Source organism: Oncorhynchus nerka, linkage group LG23, assembly GCF_034236695.1.
Source record: "Oncorhynchus nerka isolate Pitt River linkage group LG23, Oner_Uvic_2.0, whole genome shotgun sequence".
NCBI lineage: Eukaryota > Metazoa > Chordata > Actinopteri > Salmoniformes > Salmonidae > Oncorhynchus > Oncorhynchus nerka.
Window position 1 is genome coordinate 60,557,150 of NC_088418.1, and position 23,779 is coordinate 60,580,928.

The 23,779-nt window shown below is 43.7% G+C and overlaps 1 protein-coding gene across 1 annotated transcript in view; it reads right to left on the reverse strand.

Annotated features, from left to right (window-relative positions):
* The window catches only part of LOC115121796 (sortilin-like), a 37,997-nt gene extending 30,134 nt beyond the window's left edge, over positions 1-7,863 (reverse strand). Inside the window, exons 1-10 of the mRNA XM_065008377.1 lie at positions 7,499-7,863; positions 6,446-6,508; positions 5,595-5,671; positions 5,394-5,496; positions 4,654-4,821; positions 4,072-4,145; positions 3,555-3,601; positions 3,324-3,460; positions 1,892-1,975; positions 147-207 (exon numbers count right to left, since the gene is read on the reverse strand). Of these exons, the coding sequence (XP_064864449.1) occupies positions 147-207; positions 1,892-1,975; positions 3,324-3,460; positions 3,555-3,601; positions 4,072-4,145; positions 4,654-4,821; positions 5,394-5,496; positions 5,595-5,671; positions 6,446-6,508; positions 7,499-7,744 (1,060 nt within the window). The 5' untranslated portion in view covers positions 7,745-7,863. The remainder of the gene's footprint in view (positions 1-146; positions 208-1,891; positions 1,976-3,323; positions 3,461-3,554; positions 3,602-4,071; positions 4,146-4,653; positions 4,822-5,393; positions 5,497-5,594; positions 5,672-6,445; positions 6,509-7,498) is intronic.
* Positions 7,864-23,779: the final 15,916 nt, after the last annotated feature.

Below are 23,779 nucleotides of genomic sequence, written 5' to 3' on the forward strand. Positions count from 1 at the left end.
AGTGTGTGAGTTAGAATGTGTGAAAGAGAGAGGGAGAGAATGTGAGATAGAAACAGAGACTAGAGTGTGTGCGTGTGACAGAGTGTGTGTAAGATGTGTGTGTTTGAGTGAGTTGCGATGAAGTTCACTCCTTTCCCCTACAGTACCTCCTGGATTGTCCACATGCATGAAAATCATGTCCTCATCCCCATCCAGAACCGAGTAGAACTGGAAACACACACACACATGTATACAGGTGAGAAAATGAATCATTAAGACATGTGTGGAACCGTTTGCGTTATTGTAATGCCTCCCCCAATTAGTTGTGTGTGTGTGTGTGTGTGTGTGTGTGTGTGTGTGTGTGTGTGTGTGTGTGTGTGTGTGTGTGTGTGTGTGTGTGTGCCTTTAATCATCGTGAGAGAATATCTTTGTTTCTGTCTCGTCAGCAAGATACAGTTTGAGAGGGAGTTGAGGGAGAGAGAGGAGAGCAGGGGATGGTATGTGTGTGTGTCTTTGTCTGTGGCAAGACCAGGTGTGTGCATCTGTCGTTACGTTATGTGTTGTAATGGAAAGTTGCCAAACGGTCTCCTCCTGATATGAGTAAACGTCTTCCAAAGCCCTACTTCCCCTTTCAAGAGCTTCTAGACCAGACCCTTGGTGACAGTTATTATATCTTGTAGTTACTTTGTCACAATGTGGTTTTTAATCTGTACTATGTCTTGTCAATTGTTGTGACAGATTCTTTACCGTGTACTTGACGAAATGCTGTCACCCTGATCTGGAATTTTGAGATATTTTAAAATGAATTTATGGCAGGGGGACAGTTAGAGGGACAGAGACAGAGGAACAGGGGGAACAGAGAGACAGGAGAAGACAGGGACAGGAAGACAACAGTACAGAGGAACAGGAGAGATGGACAAGGGTAGGATTGTGGCGGTCATGACATTTTTTCAGACGGAGATTGTCAAGCAAATAACTGCCAGTCTCACGGTTAATGAACGTTATTAATTGTATTATTTTATAGTATGAAGAATACAATCAAACATAGATTCATAAAATAGAAAGGATCTTTTCTCCAAACGATTTCAAAGGAAGCGCGCACATGCGGCTATTCTGTGTTGAGTGGTTAACAAAGAAACTGGTCCTCCTATATGCTTCATTTAGAGTTATTCATGCAACTTTAGTTGTGACACAAACGTTGGGCTATATGTTCAGATTTTTATACATTCTAAGGCTGTATGATGCGACTCTAATATTGATTTGAAAAATAGTTGCATGAAAGGCATGAGCTCTTATTTGTTTATTGTTCAAGCTACACACACTTCATCAGTCTCTCATTCACAATTTGACAAGCACTTGATAGTTTTCTAACCAGGCCTCAAATTTCCCGGCGGCAACCCCCTTTGTGTGCCCGTAATGCCCCCTAAAAAATCCATGCCTTTGTGGCCAAAGTGGCCGCTGTGCCCTTTGGCTGAATATAATAATTATAATTCCCTTCTCCCAGCTGCCATGCTCCGAAGCACCTCTCACTCACATGGCTCTCTCAGATATCTACATATTTAATATCCAATGCCCGTCACGTGATCGGGTCCTTCTCACAGGCATTTCAGCTAAGAAGTAGGAAACAAGTGAATGAAGACAGACACATAGGGGGGCGTAACTCCGAATTCAGGTGTGGTGGTAATATGGTTACCATAATAGCCATAGACAGGGGACAATAGAATGAAGTGAGGAATGAGGGGAAATAGTGGGGTACAGAGGGACATAATGGACAGACAGACAGACAGACAGACAGACAGACAGACAGACAGACAGACAGACAGACAGACAGACAGACAGACAGACAGACAGACAGACAGACAGACAGACAGACAGACAGACAGACAGACAGACAGACAAGAGCCTGTCCTACCTGCTCAGTGGAGGCGGAGGGGAGCTGGGCCTTGTTGAATTGGTCCCCTTGGTCTGAGGACACATAGATGACACGTGGGGCTCCCTAGGAGAGAATCAATTAGTCACAACACAGATCTAACCAAGGCTCCCTGGGAGAGAATCACTTAGTCACAATACAGATCTAGCCAAGGATCCCTGGGAGAGAATCACTTAGTCACAACACAGATCTAGCCAAGGATCCCTGGGAGAGAATCACAACACAGATCTAATCAAGGCTCCCTGGGAGAGAATCACTTAGTCACAACACAGATCTAGCCAAGGCTCCCTGGGAGAGAATCACTTAGTCACAACACAGATCTAACCAAGGCTCCCTAGGAGAGAATCACTTAGTCACAAAACAGATCTAGCCAAGGATCCCTGGGAGAGAATCACAACACAGATCTAATCAAGGCTCCCTGGGAGAGAATCACTTAGTCACAACACAGATCTAACCAAGGCTCCCTAGGAGAGAATCACTAAGTCACAACACAGATCTAGCCAAGGATCCCTGGGAGAGAATCACAACACAGATCTAACCAAGGCTCCTTGGGAGAGAATCAATTAGTCACAATACAGATCTAACCAAGGCTCCCTGGGAGAGAATCACAACACAGATCTAATCAAGGCTCCCTGGGAGAGAATCACAACACAGATCTAGTCAAGGCTCCTTGGGAGAGAATCAATTAGTCACAATACAGATCTAACCAAGGCTCCCTGGGAGAGAATCACAACACAGATCTAATCAAGGCTCCTTGGGAGAGAATCAATTAGTCACAATACAGATCTAACCAAGGCTCCCTAGGAGAGAATCACAACACAGATCTAATCAAGGCTCCCTGGGAGATAATCACAACACAGATCTAATCAAGGCTCCTTGGGAGAGAATCACTTAGTCACAATACAGATCTAACCAAGGCTCCCTGGGAGAGAATCACAACACAGATCTAATCAAGGCTCCTTGGGAGAGAATCACTTAGTCACAATACAGATCTAACCAAGGCTCCCTGGGAGAGAATCACTTAGTCACAATACAGATCTAACCAAGGCTCCCTGGGAGAGAATCACAACACAGATCTAACCAAGGCTCCCTGGGAGAAAATCACTTAGTCAGAACACAGATCTAACCAAGCAAGAACCACAATGTGGTGTAGGACTGTTGACTGACTGGACCAATAAAAGGCAGAGTGAGTGGAAATAACACAGAATAACACAGAGTGTAAATGATTGTACAGTATGTCAGCTTATATGTTGATGCCCGTGTGTGTGTGTGTGTGTGTGTGTGTGTGTGTGTGTGTGTGTGTGTGTGTGTGTGTGTGTGTGTGTGTGTGTGTGCATGTATGTGTACGCTTGCTTGCATGTGTGTGTGTGTGTGTGTGTGTGTGTGTTTGGTTGCATCAGTGTGTGTGTCTCACCAGTGTCTCTATGACTGAGGTGAAGAGGAAGCCTCCTACATAGCCGAAGGAGAAGATGCTGTGTGCCACGGTGGTGAACGTCTTCCCCAGGTCTTCTGTCCTCTTTAGGAACAGCTCTCCTCTTCTGTCTGCCTCCACTAACGACACAACACATTACTAGACCAGCGCCCAAACAGAACAAAACGAACTTGTTGCTACGGTGTGTACTAATGAATACGACCCCGCTCTCACCTGTTCCTTTGGGACTGAAGCTGAAGAAGAGAGTGATGCCGGAGCCCCTGGCAAAATAAGGAGAGAGAGAGAGAGAGAGAGAGAGAGAGAGACCCAGTTAATAATCATATTTATTACATGTTGTTACTTTTTATTACATAGGGGCAAATCCTATAACTTACACTCAAGTCATTTTCACTGAGGCTCCCATTGATTGATATCAATGCATGACTAAGTGAAAATGTCTTTAGGGACTTAACAAATAGGAGCTTCTCACTCCTACCAGACACACTATAGTTGCCACCAGACCTGGGCTAAACATTCCAATTCAGTCAAACAACAGACAACAGACTGTAGACATGTGTGCTTTATGAGCTCTGTGTGTTTACTACATTGATGTATTGAAGTCAGTATTTAGATTGAACACGACACACCTTTCTTTGTCTGGGCACGGCTGATCAAACTGAGCTCTGTGGTGTGTGTGTGTGTGTGTGTGTGTGTGTGTGTGTGTGTGTGTGTATGCCCCGTTTGTTCTCACCACGTGAAAGATTGTGTTCCTTCGTGAACCTTTTTCCACACAGCCCCAAAGTCCAGAGAAAGCCACAGGCCGCCCTGCAAGTGAGAAAAGCATAGGAGAATGTGTATTTAATGCTGGAATATGTAACTTTTTGGGCGACCCGACCAAATTCCCATAGAAATGTGAGTTATAGAAGTCTAAGAAGTGGTAGATCTGTTTTATCTGTGCTATTACTATGCCTTCTGTTATTAAGTTTAGTTCTTGCATCTTTTACTTTTGGTTTTGTACACCAGCTTCAAATAGCTGAAAATACGATCTTTTTGGTTATGGAAAATATATTTCACAGCGGTTTAGATGATTCTCTACACTATACTTGCTTGTTTTGTCACTGAAATTAGGTTAACTATTATAATTTTTTCTACCAGTGATTTTTTACAAATGGCACCTTTATGTACTGTATGTATGTATGTATGTACTGTATGTATGTATGTACTGTATGTGTGTGTATTTGTGTGTGTATGTGCCGTGTGTGATCATGTGTGCGTATGTTTGAGGTGAGTGTGATCACAAAGAGATAAAGAGCATGTTTGTTTATTTACTCACATCTATGCTGATGACCACTAAGTACTCGGGATTCAAGAAGTGGAAGGTGATTGGCTGGGCCGGGTGAAAAGGCAGCTGGACAGACTTAAACGACACTCCGGCGTCAGTTGAGGTAAAGATGACGCCACCGGGGTTGTCCAAAACCGGTATGTCTGCAGTCAGAATCACCTGTCAATCAGAACAAGCACCATACGTGATGGAAGGTTGCCTTAACGTGCATCTCAATAGTCTAAACTGGCTTCCTCCACTTGTCTCCTCTATTGTCTTCATATAAATCACCTCCCCCAACATAAAACTATGAGGCCTCATCCTGGGGTGTATTCATTAGATGCCAAACAGACAAAAACAAACCGCAACAGACCTGAATTTGTCCAATAAGAAACGCTTGCTTTTGTTTCTGAACATTTTCCGTTGCAAATTGTTTTGCTACGTTGTGCCCTAATGGATACCACCCTGATGTGGTTGTTTAGGTGCAATGGGTTTGGTGGTTTTGTTGTCCTCACTGTCTAGTCTTCACACCAGTGTTCTAAGCAGCGTGACCACAGTGGCATGTGGAGGAGAGTGTTGAAACTGAGCTGTGGTGGCTCAAGCTGATTGGACAGCAAGAACCAAGACGGCTGACGTGTCTGCACATGCACGCCAGACAGTCACAAACACACACACATACACACAGACACACACACAGACTGTCATCAGCCAGAATGCTTTCCTGCATGTACACTTGTGATCAGGCAGCTTACCTGTTGAGAGTTCCCTGGTCCAGCCAGAAGTCCAAATTCCTTCCTTATGAAGGTGTTATTGATGAGATGAGAAATATCATGGAAAGACTTGCCATAGTCTGCACTGAGAGGGGAGTATAACGCGCCAAAATGTCAGAACACTGGCTCGGTTCATCTAGAGACACAAACAGACCGACAGACATATTGCCACCATCCACTAACCTGCGGTACAATCGTGAAGAACCGCCCTCGAAGAAGGAATCTAGAGGAGCACTGATTGTAGACAACACCAAGATTACCTGGTGGGACACAAATGAACACTTGGCTAAACTTCACCATGACTGTACTATTACCAGTTTATGCAGTTAGCAATTCCCATTTATCCACCCGTCACTACAAGCAACCACTCAATCTCTCACTCAGTAACTCACTCAATCAATCACTCAATCAACAAATCAATAAATGAACCAATCACTCAATCAACCAAATTAAAAAACTGTTGTCAAAGGTTTAAAAGGTTTCCTCTCTCCTCGTCCCCTTTCCTTTCCTTCATCTGCATCGGTGTGAGAGAACTGGACAGGTGAAAGCAAATTATCACGTTGCCTCACTGTCTGGTTACCGCAGGTGAAAGAGAGGAAACGAGGGGAGGAAGCTACTCCAGCGTACTGAACTGCACCCCTTTCAGATGCACCCAATGAGGAAACGAGGGGAGGAAGCTACTCCAGCGTACTGAGCTGCACCCCTTTCAGATGCACCCAATGAGGAAACGAGGGGAGGAAGCTACTCCAGCGTACTGAGCTGCACCCCTTTCAGATGCACCCAATGAGGAAACGAGGGGAGGAAGCTACTCCAGCGTACTGAGCTGCACCCCTTTCATATGCACCAAATGAGGAAACGAGGGGAGGAAGCTACTCCAGCGTACTGAGCTGCACCCCTTTCAGATGCACCCAATGAGGAAACGAGGGGAGGAAGCTACTCCAGCGTACTGAACTGCACCCCTTTCAGATGCACCCAATGAGTGATGATGACAATGATGCTACATCCATCATCCATTAAGTGACGACCATACGTACCCCTGTCCCGTCTCCAACCCATGTGACAGTAAAACTGGAGCCATCGTCACCATGAAACCCTGTCTGAATGGAGAGAGAGAAAGAAAGACAGAGAGAGTGAAAGAGAGAGAGAGACAGAGAGAGTGAAAGAGAGAGAGAGAGAGTGAAAGAGAGAGAGAGAGAGGGAGAGAGAGAGACAGAGACAGAGAGAGTGAGAGAGAGAGAGACAGAGAGAGAGACAGCACAGAGACAGAGACAGAGAGAGAGAGAGAGAGAGAGAGAGAGAGAGAGAGAGAGCACAGAGACAGAGAGAGAGAAAGAGAGAGAGAGAGAGAGAGAGCACAGAGACAGAGAGAGAGAAAAAGAGAGAGAGAGAGAGAGAGAGAGAGAGAGAGAGAGAGAGAGAGAGAGAGAGAGAGAGAGAGAGAGGGAGAGAGAGAAAGAGAGAGAGAGAGAGAGAGAGAGAGAGAGAGAGAGAGAGAGAAAGAGACAGAGACAGAGAGAGAGAGAGAGAGAGAGAGAGAGAGAGAGAGAGAGAGAGAGAGAGAGAGAGAGAAAAGAGAATGAGAGAGAGAGACATAAGATGAGGGACAGTGTCTGACGGACCAACCAACCTGCACATGTCCTCTATGCTTATTGTTATTATTCAATGCATGGTTATTTTTACCCTTGGTTATTTTTGTTACTGTTGTCCAGTTGACAATATCGATTATTATTAATTATGTAAATATTGTAAATCTCCAAAGAAAGCTTTGGCACATTGTCACGTCATGCCAGTAAAGCAAATTGAATTGAGAAAGAGAGCGAGTGAGACTCAACTTAATATTTTTCCTCACATACACCCATAACATCACACCTTCAGAGCTGATGAACCTTGTGACAATCCAAGTAGCCCTACCCTCAAAAACCCCAAGTAGCCCTACACAAAATCATTAATAATGCAAGCATTAATCATCATGATGACATATTATGATACATTTGCATTCATGTATGCAATTGCAAAAGTAAAACTGCGGTTTTGATGCTATAGTAATTGATAAAGTACGTCAAAAACAGCACTGATATAGCTCTCACCTCGTGTGTATTTTGATCCAACACCCGGTGTTCTAATGGTGTGAGAGGGAGTTTACAAGCGGTGAAAGTGGGTCTTGGAGAAGCTGTGGCATCCCTTTCTGGCCGTGAGAGGACTTGGCGTTGGTCCCCATCTTGCTGAGTCTGATGGAAAGACACCGTTCTCCGGTTTCGTTGCTCTTTGCACTGACCCCTCACACCCAGAAGAAGCAAGCATGCCCCCCCGAGGACCAAAAGTCTCCAAGTCATTTTGATGTGGTGGGCTAAATAACTGTAAAATCCTAAATCCCACAGTTCGGGTCACGTATGACAGACTAGCGCTGCGTGTCGCTTCAGGCGACAAATGACAAGTGTCGCACTTGAGTGGATGGGGGCGGAGAGACACATGTTTGACGAGTCATTTACCTCAATTCTGCTGCCAGTGGATATATCAACGGTTGTTCGCCCCCATGCCGCATCCAAGTGATGTCCATACATATATAGGCTACAAAACTTCCTTCACATCAGCCACTATAACGCCTTTGCAAATACTAATAGTAAGCTAAGCCTATAGCAGCCTATGATTCAATGTTAACGCTATAGTAGCTATAGGCTAAATTCCCTGTAGCATAACAAGTAATTTATGTATTACAAGTGTGAGAAAAGTATCTCCCACCATAGCAACATATCTACAGTAGTCTGCAAAGTATTACTACATAGAACTAAGCAACCTACCTAATAGATGTAATGTCATCAGCAACTATTTATGCGCTTCTCCCTTGTCCAGCACACAGTAAAACAACTGTTCCAACACCGCGAGATGACGCAGTTGGCCTATAAGAGAACACTGTAGCCACTCGTACCAATTCCTTTTGTGATCTTTTTTTTACAAGTTCATGTAGACCTGTTGTTTCTGATGAGTTGACTTTGCTAGAGAGAGAGATGAGACTTAGTAACATTTACATTCAATAAGTCCCTCAGCGCTTAATAACATTTTTGAGGAGACCATCATTAGACAGGCAAGAAAGATCATATCGGACTCCACACGTGTACTGAACATTGAGTCCCAGTAGACGCAACCAGGAAGGTGTTATAGGGCAAGATTTCTCGATGTGGGGTCAGGGGACCACTGGCCAAATCTCAAAATACTATAAATACTTATTTTCCACCATCATTTGCAAATAAATTCATTAAAAATCCTACAATATGATTTTCTGGATTTTTTTTCTCATTTTGTCTGTCATAGTTGAAGTGTACCTATGGTGAAAATTACAGGCCTCTCTCATCTTTTTAAATGGGAGAACATGCACAATTGGTGGCTGACTAAATACTTTTTTGCCCCACTGTATATACACTACCGTTCAAAAGTCACTTAGAAATGTCCTTGTTTTCCATGAAAACATACATGAAATGAGTTGCAAAATGAATAGGAAATATAGTCAAGACGTTGACAAGGTTAATAAATAATGATTTTAAATTGAAATAATAATTGTGTCCTTCAAACTTTGCTTTCGTCAAAGAATCCTTCATTTGCAGAAATTACAACCTTAAATGACTTAAATGTAAATGTAATGTGCAGACCTTTGGCATTCGAGTTGGCTTGATGGTCACTTCTTACAGTCAAGCTGCTCCCACAACAGCTCAATAGGGTTGAGATCTGGTGACTGTGCTGGCCACTCCATTATAGACAGAATACCAGCTGACTGCTTCTTCCCTAAATAGTTACTGCATAGTTTGGAGCTGTGCTTTGGGTCATTGTCCTGTTGTAGGAGGAAATTGGCTCCAAATAAGCACCGTCCACAGGGTATGGCATGGCATTGCAAAATGGAGTGATAACCTTCCTTCTTCAAGATCCCTTTTACCCTGTACAAATCTCCCACTTTACCACCACCAAAGCACCCCCAGACCATCACATTGCCTCCACCTTGCTTGACAGATGGAGTCAAGCACTCCTCCAGTATCTTTTCATTTTTTCTGCATCTCACAAATGTTCTTCTTTGTGATCCGAACACCTCAAACCTTGATTCGTCTGTCCATAACACTTTTTTCCAATCTTCCTCTGTCCAGTGTCTGTGTTCTTTTGCCCATCTTAATCTTTTATTTTTATTGGCCAGTCTGAGATATGGCCTTTTCTTTGCAACTCTGCTTAGAAGGCCAGCATCCCGGAGTCGCCTCTTCACTGTTGACGTTGAGGCTGGTTTTGCGGGTACTATTTAATGAAGCTGCCAGTTGAGGACTTGTGAGGCGTCTGTTTCTCAAACTAGACACACTAATGTACTTGTCCTCTTGCTCAGTTGGGCACCGGGGCCTCCCACTCCTCTTTCTATTCTGGTTAGTGCCAGTTTGCGCTGTTCTGTGAAGGGAGTAGTACACAGCGTTGTACGAGATCTTCAGTTTCTTGGCAATTTCTCTCATGGAATAGCCTTCATTTCTCAGAATAAGAATAGACTGACGAGTTTCAGAAGAAAGTCTAAAGAAGGCCAGTTTTATTGCTTCTTTAATCAGAACAACAGTTTTCAGCTGTGCTAACATAATTTAAAAAGGGTTTTCTAATTATCAATTAGGCTTTTAAAATTATAAACATGGATTAGCTAACACAATGTGTCATTGGAACACAGGAGTGATGGTTGCTGATAATGGGCATCTATCTGTACACCTATGTAGATATTCCATAAAAAAAATCTGCCGTTTCCAGCTACAATAGTCATTTACAACATTAACAATGTCTACACTGTATTTCAGATCAATTTTATGTTATTTTAATGGACAAAACATGTGCTTTTCTTTCAAAAACAAGGACATTTCTAAGTGACCCCAAACTTTTGAACGGTAATGTATATATATATATATATATATATATATATTTACATGTAATTATTTTAAGAATGTTACTGATAACAACAGATTAAACACATTTTGGCCAAGGGATCTGTGGATTAAGCTCAGAGGGGACAATACATGTAGGCCTAATATTATTAATCTACAATTCAGGTTGGTAGCCCTGTCCTGCAGTCAAATGACTACTGCCCTCATGGGTGCAATGTTATTCATGTTTTTCATTAATAAACCTCGTTTTTTTTTAAACAACTGGTTTTGTTATATTTCAGTCTTCTGTGATGTATATAAAGTGTAATATTGGGTTGCTGTGTGATCTGTGATGGAAAACACCTGTAGCCTATACTATACCCTATTTTATGCTGTGTGATCAATGAAGCAGGTTACTCATGTTACTGTATATTTGAAAGCAAAGCTATGTAAGGATATGGCATCCGGCTTGGTTTCTCCTGCATCTTCATTCATTCATACAAAAAAAAGGGGGAGTGGTCAAAAGACAAGCAATAGTGTCTATTCATTTTATTGACAATAGCCCATAAAAGTGTTTATTCTTTACAACTTTCTTTATGACACAATATTACAGTGCATGATTAAGAGTCAATTAGTGCATAATGTAGCCCTTTTTCTTTTACACATGATGTGAACTTCTCAATATACAACAAATAGCCTACACGATATAGGCAAATACCATGTATACAGATTAGTACATTTTTGTCATTTAGCAGACGCTCCCATCCAGAGCGATTTAGCGTTTGCTAAACTAAGTAACTTGCTCAAGGGCACAGACAGATTTTTCCCCTTAGTCAGCTCGGGGATTCAAACCTGCGATCTTTCAGTTACAGCCCCAACGCTCTACCTGCTGTCCTACCAAGTAAGTATTAGTATAGTATATAGTGGATAGAAATACATAATAATAGCTGTCAATATGACCTAGTACTTTAGCAATAGCCTACTATAAACATCAACTAGGGTGTTCTTCAAATGTGGAAAAACAAGTTAAACTCATCAAACCCGTGTGACCTGTATAAATCAAACCCCACTGCGCACAGACGTCAGTTACGCGTCTAGTTCTGAATGGCACAATTCAACAAAAAATATCACCATGTCATTGGATTCAGGTTAAACAAGAGACAGAGTGCCCTTACATTGATGACTTTTTGCAAATCCAATCCGTTTTCCACTCATTCAACGTCATGGGTACTGCTGTCCAACTGTAAATACTCTGCAGGATCCGCGTCTTGGACATACATGAGACCACCAAATGAATCCACCATTCCCATCAGCGCGGCGAGGACAGTGAACGCTGTCCCAATAAAAAACATATTCAAGAAGTCTGTCATCATAGCTTCTCCAGTGAAATGGACGTGGTCTTGTGTTGAACAACCGCAGCGTCACCTTCATAAATATAAATAATATTAATTACATGTATTTTGTTTCTACTCTTTTCCATGTATTTTCCAAAACATATACTAAATTACTATTACATATCCGGAAACGCAACCACACATTAACCGCGTGGTGGGAAAGTAGACGACCAAAATAAACGCTGCCAGAAACTGTTTGAGTACTTACAATATGCCTGTCGATTTCAATTTGTGCAGAGTAGTTTAACTCCCGATCCAAGGTTGGCGTGGAAGACAGACTTTCCTTGTTATGACGACACAGGCGTTTAGATATTCCTCAAGTTCTTTAAAACAGTCGAGGTAAATACGTTACTCTCCTCTTGATATCAGACGGCAATGTCATGATGCATCGCAGCGCTCTCTTGCTTCAAAGCATGTGTGTAATGACATCATCAAATCGATGGGAATTTCCAATTGTTGATACATAGGCCTGCAAATTATTTAATTTTAGTCTCTTTCACAGATAACTCACGAAAGATGGCAGAAAATGCTACCGAAGTCTGATTGGACTTAAATTGACTACTTGCCTGTGTGATAAGACAAGTGCTCTACATATTTTATATTTAGCCTATTCCCATTCCACCAAGAAATAAAATGACATTGCAGTTAAGGATATAACCACCATAGACTGTAGTTGTTTGACAATCCACTCAATAAGTAGCTCTGGGAAGTTAGGAGTTGTTGCACAATGCATTCTAACCCACAGTTCTGAGACACATTTTGCTTTAGGCTATTTTCTGTGTGCGTCAAAGAGAGTGATTACACATACATTAATAGGTTCAGCTTCATACTCTGTGGTTTTCTTTTACAGTGCTATTAACATACACCAACATACCCCTTGAGTAACCTTTCGGCTTTCATATATAATCAGACAGATGTACACTGAAAAGGGGACTTCCAACATTAGGCTGATGATTTGGGTACTAGTGTCGCCCAGCAAATTTCACAATTTAAGCTTCAGCTTTCTGTAGAATCAGTGAATCAAACAACCAATGAGTATTGTTGTAGGCCTATTGTGGCCTGTCTCCTGCTATTTGCAGTCATTCACTCTCATGTTTCTCCAAGGACTTGACATTGAACACAGGGAGCTGTAATGAATTTCCTCCTCTTCTTCCGAAGAGGAGAGGCGAAACGGATCAGAGGACCAATATGCGGCGTGGTAAGTGTCCATGGTTCTTTTTTAATACGTTAAGATACACATGAACAACTGACTACAACAAACAAGAAATGTGAAACTCAAAACAGTCCTATCTGGTGCAAACACAGAGACAGGAATAATCACCCACAAACACACAGTGAAACCCAGGCTACCTAAGTATGATTCTCAATCAGAGACAACTAATGACACCTGCCTCTGATTGAGAACCATACTAGGCCGAAACATAGAAATACTCAAATCATAGAAAAACAAACATAGACTGCCCACCCAACTCACGCCCTGACCATACTAACTAATTACAAAACACAGGAAATAAAGGTCAGAACGTGACAGGAGCAAATGGACGGAAATTCACTGAGCTGCTAAAGGCACTCTGGGTAAAAGTTAACCAAGGATGGGACTTACTGGTTAAATAAAGGTTAAATAAACAAATAATATTCTGAATAATAGCATATCAATTATATGACTTTGGTCACATTGTTTTGTTTATGGTCACGCACACTGGGCAAAATCAATGTTGTTTCCATGTAATTTAACAAAACATTTAAATAGCTGATGTTGAATCAATGTGTAAAACTGATTGGATTTGCAAAAAGTAATCCAAATAAAATATGTTTCCCCTTTTTTTCAACCTGTCCAATGACATGGTGACATTTTTTGTTGATTTCAAGTTGAATTCACGTTAGTTGACAACTCGACCAAATGTAAATAAAAACTAGACCTTGAAATGACGTGCCCCTGGAGTGCCCCTGTCTATCCGTAAAAAAAATGAATACAATTTGTGCTGTCTGGTTTGCTTAATATAAGGAATTAGACTTTAGACTTTTAAGTAGTATTTTACTGGGTTACTTTCAGTTTTACTTGAGTCATTTCCTATGAAGGTATCTTTACTTTTATTCAAGTATGACAATTGGGTACTTTTTCCACACTGGGCAATCCCCACCAGACATAATATAGAACCCTACACACTAAAACTAGTAACTGTATTAGTAGGCCTAACAGTATTTTCTATAGGATAGCTCTCCAAAGATGAGTCACACCATATTTAATATTCTCGAAGCTAACAAGGACCTGCCTAAATTACTATCGACCCGTAGCACTCACGTCTGTAGCCATGAAGTGCTTTGAAAGGTTGGTCATGGCTCACATCAACACTATTATCCCAGAAACCCTAGACCCACTCCAATTTGCATACCGCCCCAACAGATCCACAGATGATGCAATCTCTATTGCACTCCACACTGCCCTTTCCCACCTGGACAAAAGGAACACCTATGTGAGAATGCTATTCATTGACAGGTCAGCGTTCAACACCACAGTGCCCTCAAAGCTCATCACTAAGCTAAAGACCCTGGGACTTAACACCTCCCTCTGCAACTGGATCCTGGACTTCCTGACAGGCCGCTCCCAGGTGGTAAGGGTAGGTAACAACACATCCACCAAGCTGATACTCAACACAGGGGCCCCTCAGGGGTGCGTGCTCAGTCCCCTCCTGTACTCCCTGTTCACTCATGACTGCACGGCCAGGCACGACTTCAACACCAGCATTAAGTTTGCCGATGACACAACAGTGGTAGGCCTGATCATCCCACAACGATGAAACAGCCTATAGGGAGGAGGTTAGAGTCCGTGTGGTGCCAGGACAACAACCTCTACCTCAACGTGATCAAGACAAAGGAGATGATTGTGGACTACAGGAAAAAGAGGACCGAGCATGCCCCTATTCTCAACGACGGGGCTGTAGTAAAGCAGGTTGAGAGCTTCAAGTTCCTTGGCGTCCACATCACCAACAAACTAACATGGTCCAAGCACACCAAGACAGTCTTGAAGATTGCATGACAAAACCTATTTCCCCTCAGGAGACAGAAAATATTTGGCATGGGTCCTCAGATCCTCTAAAGGTTCTACAGCTGCACCATGGAGAGCATCCTGACTGGTTGCATCACTGCCTGCTATGACAACTGCTCAGCCTCCGACCGCAAGGCACTACTGAGTGTAGTGCGTACGGCCCAGTAAATCACTGAGGCAAAGCTTCCTGCCATCCAGGACCTCTATACCAGGCGGTATCAGAGGAAGGCCCTAAAAATGATCAAATACTCTAGCCACCCTAGTCATAGACTGTTCTCTCTGCTACCGCACAGCAAGAGGTGGCGCCAAGTCTAGGTCCAAGAGGCTTCTAAACAGCTTCAACCCCCAAGCCATAAGACTCCTGAACATCTAATCAAATGGCCTCTCAGACTATTTGCATTGTCCCCCCCTCTTTTTCACTTCTGCTACTCTCTGTTGTTATCATCTATGCATAGTCACTTAATAAATCTACCTACATGTACATATTACCTCAACTAACTGGTGCCCCCGCACATTGACTCTGTACAGGTACAGAGCTCTGTACAGAGCTGATGGCCCTGTATATAGTCTCGCTATTGTTATTTTACTGCTGCTCTTTAATTACTTGTTAATTTTATTTCTTATTCTTATTCATATTTTTTTCTTTAAACTGCATTGTTGGTTAGGGGCTCGTAAGTAAGCATTTCACTGTAAAGTTTACACCTGTTGTATTCGGGGCGCATGTAACTAATCACATTTGATTTGATTTGATTTGACTAGGGAATGCCCAGACAAATGTCTAGTAGCTTGTCCTCAGAAGGAATGTTTGGGTGAAATCACAGGGATATTGCATTAAAGGTCCATGACCACTAGATAGCGATGATTAACAGTAGAACACCAGGGCAGCAACCTGGGCCCGTTTTGTAAGCGTCTCAGTCTATTGGGGAAAGGGGAATACCTAGTCAGCTGTACAACTGAACGCATTCAACCGAAGTGTGTCTTCTGCATTTAACCCAACCCTTCTGAATGAAAAAGGTATATTTAACAATGCCTCAGAGTAGGAATGATGATCAAGTATCACTTTTACCTTTCAGATTACAATGGATCAGATTATCATGGACAGGGGTAGAGGACCTGCTCCTAGATCCACACTCCAGCTCTGAGACTCTTGATAAATACTGGCACAGGGGTGTCAAAGTCATTTGACTCAGATTACTATATTTCTGTTCCAGCTAATGCCAGCAGGGGAATAACGATAACCTAATGCCAGCAGGGGAATAAAGATAACCTAATGCCAGCAGGGGAATAAAGATAACCTAATGCCAGCAGGGGAATAACGATAACCTAATGCCAGCAGGGGAATAAAGATAACCTAATGCCAGCAGGGGAATAAAGATAACCTAATGCCAGCAGGGGAATAACGATAACCTAATGCCAGCAGGGGAATAAAGATAACCTAATGCCAGCAGGGGAATAACGATAACCTAATGCCAGCAGGGGAATAAAGATAACCTAATGCCAGCAGGGGAATAAAGATAACCTAATGCCAGCAGGGGAATAAAGATAACCTAATGCCAGCAGGGGAATAAAGATAACCTAATGCCAGCAGGGGAATAAAGATAACCTAATGCCAGCAGGGGAATAACGATAACCTAATGCCAGCAGGGGAATAAAGATAACCTAATGCCAGCAGGGGAATAAAGATAACCTAATGGCTGTCCGGTACAAAATAACCCACTGTAACACAATATACATTAAAGCAGTAACTCAACGAAAACAGCACATTTTAAATACTGTATTCAACGAGGCTATATTGCAGGGGAGGTTGGTGAGAGGAACGGGCTGGAATGGAATAAATGGAATGGAGTCAAACATGTGGTTTCCATATATTTGATGTTTTTGGTACTGTTCCATTTATTCCATTCCAGCCATTACAATGAGCCCATCCTCCTATATCTCCTCCCACCAGCCTCCTCTGGTTGAGAGCTGATGGCCACAAGATTGTGGGCCATATTCTGTGGCCATATTCAATGCCCTCCATTAGACTATTCATGGTCAAAGCTGGCAAACATGAGGATCAAGCAGTGAATGTTTGGACTAAATGTTTGCATCTCATGGCGATCCAGCGTACCAGTACTTGCATTGAGTTTAAAATTGCATGGCTGCACATCTGCGTACTTTTGCTACGCAACGTCGTTTTGCTTATCTACTTGTAGTTCTTGTATTGCATGCATATGTAACTTAGGCTTTGAGAGATGTGAAGGCCAACAGATAGGATTATGTCTAGAATAAAAGAGCAGAAAGTGAATTTGACAAAGTAGCCTAGTGTTGGCCTAGGGAGTGTTCTGTGAAGAGAGAGCACTGTTCTATCAAAGTGGCTAAATGTGACATGAGTTAGGCAGGGGGACTCTGTATTCAGGTCATCTGATGGAGGCTGTCCTCAGTCTACACACACACACACAGGGCTCTGTTGTCGGGCTCGGTCATCGCTGGGTTGAGGAGTCTCGTGACCGACGTTTGTCTTAGTTCTGCTCAATGAGTGTCCACACAAAGACTGGTCTCATTCATTGAGTATACAAAACATTAGGAACACTCGCTCTTTCCATGACATAGACTGACCAGGTGAATCCAGGGGAAAGCTATGATCCCTTATTGATGTCACTATACTACTTCAATCAGTGTAGATGAACGGGAGAAGACAGGTCAAATAAGGATTTTTAAGCCTTGAGAAAATTGAGACATTGATTGTGTATGTGTGCCATTCAGAGGGTGAATGGGCAAGACAACATATTTAAGTTCCTTTGATTGGGGTTTAGTAGTAGTTGCCAGGTGCACCGGTTTGTGTCAAGAACTGCAATGCTGCTGGGTTTTTCACACTCAACAGTTTCCTGTGTGTATCAAGAATGGTCCACCACCCAAATGGCCCATCCAGCCAACTTGCCACAACTGTGGGAAGCATTGGGGTCAACATGGACCAGCATCCCTGTGGAACGCTTTCGACACCTTGTAGAGTCCATGCCTCGATGAATTGAGTCTGTTCTGAGGACAAAAGCGGGGTGCAACTCAATATTAGGAAGGTGTTCCTAATGTTTGGTATACTTAGTGTAGAGTGGACGTAACAGTAAATGTAAATCAAGGGCACTCAAATTAGTATGATATGTTACGTTTGGTATGGTTACATAAGACAGAAGGTTAATAACCTTTTACTGCAGTGGGCTAAATCAGGGTCACACACAGTGACATACACTTTGAAACAAAAGTATACACCTCACACACATGGTTATGGGCTTAAGAAAAAAGAAGACACCTTTACCATGTCAGATATAGAGTTGACATTTTGAGTTTGCATCCCAATATTACACTTTATATACATCACCGTCACGCCTATTCCCGCTAATCCCCTCTGGCGTTCGACGTCGCCGGTTTACTACCCACCGGTCCTGGCAACCATCATTACGCACACCTGTGCTTCATCATGAGGCACACCTGGACTCCATTACCTCACTTATTACCTCCCCTTTATCTGGCACTCCCTTAGGTTTTTTTCCCTATGCAGTATTGTTTCTGTGTTTCATGTCAATACACTATTCCTATGTTGTATAGTTATTTGTTATATTAAACTTACCACCTGCACCTGGTTCTCGACTCCCAGCGTCTGTTTCTACAGCATTAGTGGATTCCGGTGCCACGGGGAACTTTACTGACCAGACTCTTGCCTCCTCTCTTAAACATCACCTCATACCTGCTCTCCTCTCCTTTCCATGTTCAAGCCGTCGATAATCGGCCATTAGGTCCCGGGACCATCACACACATCACCGAACCACTCACCTTCACTGTGGAGTCCATCCATCAGGAGAACATTCCCTTCACCACCAGCTCACAAGATCCACCTCGGCCTCCCTTGGCTTCAAAGCCATAACCCCACCATCTCATGGTCGAGGATGAAAATCATGGACTGGGCACCCGAATGTTCGAAGGGCCTGCTTTCCCATCCCCTTTGGATCCACGTCGGTTGAGAGTCCTGTGGTTGCCCTTCAGCCCAACATCCCGAAGGTATACCAGGACCTGGGGAAGGTATTTTCCAAAATCTGCTCCACCCGTCTCCCTCCTCATCGCCCCTGGGACTTTGCCCTCAACCTGCTTGCAGGCTCTGCGCCCCCACCCAGACGCATCTACCCTCTGTCGGTGGCAGAAACCAAGGCCATGGAGGAGCACATCCATGAGGTGCTCCAACAAGGTTTCATCCACACGTCCACTTCTTCAGGCTTCTTCTTCATGGCCAAGAAGGTTGGAGGGTTACCCCTGTGTATTGATTACAAGAGGACTCAATGACATCACCACCAAGTACCGTTACCTTCTCCCATTGGTGCCATCGAATAGCTCCGTGTGGCCCGGTTCTTTACCAAATTGGACCTGCGGAGTGCATACAATCTCATCCGCATCCGGGAGGGGGCTGAATGGAAGACAGCTTTTAGCACAATGTCTGGTCACTACGAGTACTTGGTGATGCCATTTGGATTAGCCAATGCTCCGTCAGTGTTCCAGGCATTCGTCAACGAGGTGTCCCGGGATATGCTAAGACGCCAGGTGGTCGTGTATATCAACGGCATCCTGGCTACTTTGGAGGATCACATCGCTCAAGTCCGAGTAGTCCTGGAACGCCTCCTGGCTAACCACCTGTTTGTCAAGGCTGAGAAGTACTAGTTTCATCAGGAGGCTGTCTCCTTCCTAGACTACCAAATCAGCCCGCAAGGAGTGAAGACGGACGTCAAGAAGGTAGATACAGTCAGGTTATGGCCAGTCCCAACCACCATAAACGGGTTACAGCGAAGTTCTAACGTCGTTTCCTCAGGAGCTTTAGCTCCATCGCCGCTCCTCTCTCCTCAAGGGTGATCCCCAAAGGTTGGTGTGGAGTCCATGTGTACCACCCACCGGTCTTCTTTAGCTCCATCGCCGCTCCTCTCTCCTCAAGGGTGGTCCCCGTAGGTTGGTGTGGAGTCCCGGTGTACTACCCACCGGTCTTCTTTAGCTCCATCGCCGCTCCTCTCTCCTCAAGGGTGGTCCCCGTAGGTTGGTGTGGAGTCCCGGTGTACTACCCACCGGTCTTCTTTAGCTCCATCGCCGCTCCTCTCTCCTCAAGGGTGGTCCCCGTAGGTTGGTGTGGAGTCCCGGTGTACTACCCACCGGTCTTCTTTAGCTCCATCGCCGCTCCTCTCTCCTCAAGGGTGGTCCCCAAAGGTTGGTGTGGAGTCCCGGTGTACTACCCACCGGTCTTCTTTAGCTCCATCGCCGCTCCTCTCTCCTCAAGGGTGGTCCCCAAAGGTTGGTGTGGAGTCCCGGTGTACTACCCACCGGTCCTGGCAATCATCATTACACGCATCTGTGCTTCATCATGAGGCACACCTGGACTCCATTACCTCACTTATTACCTCCGCTCTATCTGGCACTCCCTTAGGTTCTTTCACCAGGCAGTATTGCTTGTGTTTCATGTCAAGATGCTACTCCTGTGTTGTATTGTTCCATGTTTGTTATATTAAACTTACCACCTGCACCTGTTCTCGACTGCCAGTGTCTACGTTAGAAGACTGAAATATAATACAACTGTTTGACATAGAAAACACTGGATTTTTGTTGTAAAAATAAATAAATAATAATAAACATTCCACACATGAGACCAAAAAGGGTGCTTTTGATCACTGACTGCAGGAAAGGGGAACGGCCAACACCACCTTGCCACATACTGCACATGAAACCCATTAACTTTATGGTAATCCAGTGAATGTGTGGGGGGGTTCACACACATGAATACATGAGCGGAAGGGTCACAAAGACGGAGTACAGATAATGGACTAAAGTGACCCAACTCCCTATGCCATTGTGTGTATGTGTGTGTGTGTGTTTGTGTGTGTTTGTTTATTTGACCTTTATTTAACTAGGCAAGTCAGTTAAGAACAAATTCTTATTTTCAATGACGGCCTAGGAACAGTGGGTTATCTGCCTGTTCAGGGGCAGAACGACAGGTTTGTACCTTGTCAGCTCGGGGGTTTGAACTTGCAACCTTCCGGTTACTAGTCCAACGCTCTAACCACTAGGCTACTCTGCCGCCCCAAGTGTGTGTTTGTGTGTGTGTGTGTGTGTGTGTGTGTGTGTGTGTGTGTGTGCGTACGTGCGTGTGTGCGTGCATTTGTATATATGCTTTCAAGGTAAACAACACAGAGGAGCACATCTGAACTTGAATTGAGACGCATATCACATAGATAGTAGTGTGTGATTTCCACGAAAGTTTACAGGAACAAGCGTGCTGATCTCGCGTTAGGCTTCGGCTCCAGTGTTGACCTAGCTGTGAAAAGAGGGTTCCATGGAGGGGTTGACTGCACGGACAAGGATGGGGCGTTGCTATGCTCTCCACAGGCAGCATAAGAGGATTTTCCGTCCTCGAGTCTGAGCAACTGTCACAAACACTCAGTCACCTGTTCCTGATCCCTTTCAGACACCAGGTCTGGAGTGGGAGAAAGGGGTGATTGGGAGATACCTCTTTCTCACTGGTACCTATTTCTTTCCCTTTCTCTTTCTCAGCCTCTTCCTCTGACATTGTTTTTTACAAATGAAGAGAAGAGCCCATTTAAGAGATGTTTTCCCCATTGCAACTTTCTGTCGACATATACAGTGCATTCAGAAAGTATTAAGACCCTTAGAATTTTTTCACATTTAGTTACATTACAGCCTTATTCTAAATGGATTAAATCATTTTTTCCCTCATCAATCTACACACAATACCCATAATGACAAAGCGAAAACAGGTTTTAGAAAGGTTTGTAAATTTATAAAGAATAAAAAACAGAAATATCTTATTTACATAATTATTCATACCCTTTGCTATAAGACTCGATATTGAGTTCAGGTGCATCCTTTTTCCATTGATAATCCTTGAGATGTTTCTACAACTTGATTGGGGTCCAACTGTGGTAAATTAAATTGATTGGACATGATTTGGAAAGGCACAAACCTGTCTATATAAGGTCTCACAGTTGACTGTGCATGTCAGAGCAAATACCAAGCCATGAAATCGAAGGAATTGTCCGCAGAGCCCCCGAGACAGGATTGTGTCAAGGCACAGATCTGGGGAAGGATACCAAAAAATGTCTGCAGCATTGAAGGTCCCCAAGAACACAGTGATCCTCCGTCATTCTTAAATGGAAGAAGTTTGGAACCACCAAGACTCTTCCTAGAGCTGGCAACCTGGCCAAACTGACCAATTGGCGGAGAAGCGCCTTTGTCAGGGAAGTGACCAAGAACCCAATGGTCACTCTGACAGAGCTCCAGAGTTCCTCTGTGGAGATAGGAGAACTTTCCAGAGACAACCATCTCTGCAGCACTCCACCAATCAGGCCTTTATGGTAGAGTGGCCAGACGGAAGCCACCCCTCAGTAAAAGGAACATGGAGTTTGCCAAAAGGCACCTAAAAGACTCTCAGACCATGAGAAACAAGATTCTCTGGTCTGATTTTTTATTTTATTTTTATTTCACCTTTATTTAACCAGGTAGGCTAGTTGAGAACAAGTTCTCATTTGCAACTGCGACCTGGCCAAGATAAAGCATAGCAGTGTGAACAGACAACACAGAGTTACACATGGAGTAAACAATTAACAAGTCAATAACACAGTAGAAAAAAAAATGGGCAGTCTATATACAATGTGTGCAAAAGGCATGAGGAGGTAGGCGAATAATACAATTTTGCAGATTAACACTGGGGTGATAAATGATCAGATGGTCATGTACAGGTAGAGATATTGGTGTGATGAAACCAAGATTGAACTCTTTGGCCTGAATGCCAAGCTTTACGTCTGGAGGAAACCTGGCACCATCCCTACGGTGAAGCATGGTGGTGACAGCATCATGCTGTGCAGATGTTTTTTAGCGGGAGGGACTGGGTGACAAGTCAGGATCGAGGGGAAAATGAACGCAAAGTACAGAGAGATCCTTGATGAAAACCTGCTCCAGACCGCTCAGGACCTCAGACTGAGGCGAAGATTTACCTTCCAACAGGACAATGACCCTAAGCACATAGCCAAGACAACACAGGAGTAGCTTCGGGACAAGTCTCTGAATGTCCTTGAGTGGCCCAACCAGAGCCCGGACTTGAACCCGATGTAACATCTCTGGAGAGACCTGAAAAAAGCTGTGCAGCGACGCTCCCCATCCAACCTGACAGATCTTGAGAGGATCTGCAGAGAAGAATGGGAGAAACTCCCTAAATACAGGTGTGCCAAGCTTGTAGCGTCATACCCAAGAAGACTGGAGGGAGTTTGCTTCAACAAAGTACTGAGTAAAGGGTCTGAATACTTATGTAAATCTGATAATTCCATTTTTATTAGCAAACATTTCTAAAATGCTGTTTTTGCTTTGCAATTATGGGGTATTGTGTGTAGGGGGAAAAAATGTGAATCCATTTCAGAATAAGGCTGTAACGTAACAAAATTTGGAAAAGGTCAAGGGGTCTGAATATTTTCTGAATGCACGGTATGTGGGGCCCATGCTGGAATTGAACCCACTACCTTGGTTGTTGCTATAGCTAGCTCCATGCTCCATGTCAAATGAGCCTTTAACATTCTATTTTGTAAGCTTGAAAAACCCTGTCTGGAAGATGTTAAGAGTACAGGCCTCAGACTGTCCTATTTAAAGGTACATCCACACACAGTTTTTGGAAGCAGAATGGTTTGTACTGTGCATATACTGTAGATTGTACTGAACATTTGAGGAGTATTTCAGGGGCTATGTAAGAAGCTGTCACCCTTGTGTTAGCTACACTCTCTCCTGTGGTGCAGTGTGAGCACTGTTTGTACCTCCCTGAACCTGTCTGTGCCCAGGGCAAGCCAGGCATCCTCCTCAAGGCCATACTTTGGTACTATCTCCAGCAGTTTGTGGAATTATTTTATATTACTGTGGGTTTGTCCCACGGCCACACACACACACACACACATTTGCAACAGTGCTAGTCTGTTTGGAGTATGTTTAAGTGCCCTCTCTGCCTCCTGCGTGTATCTCCAGCCCACTTTATTCTAATTCCCCAATCCTCTTTGT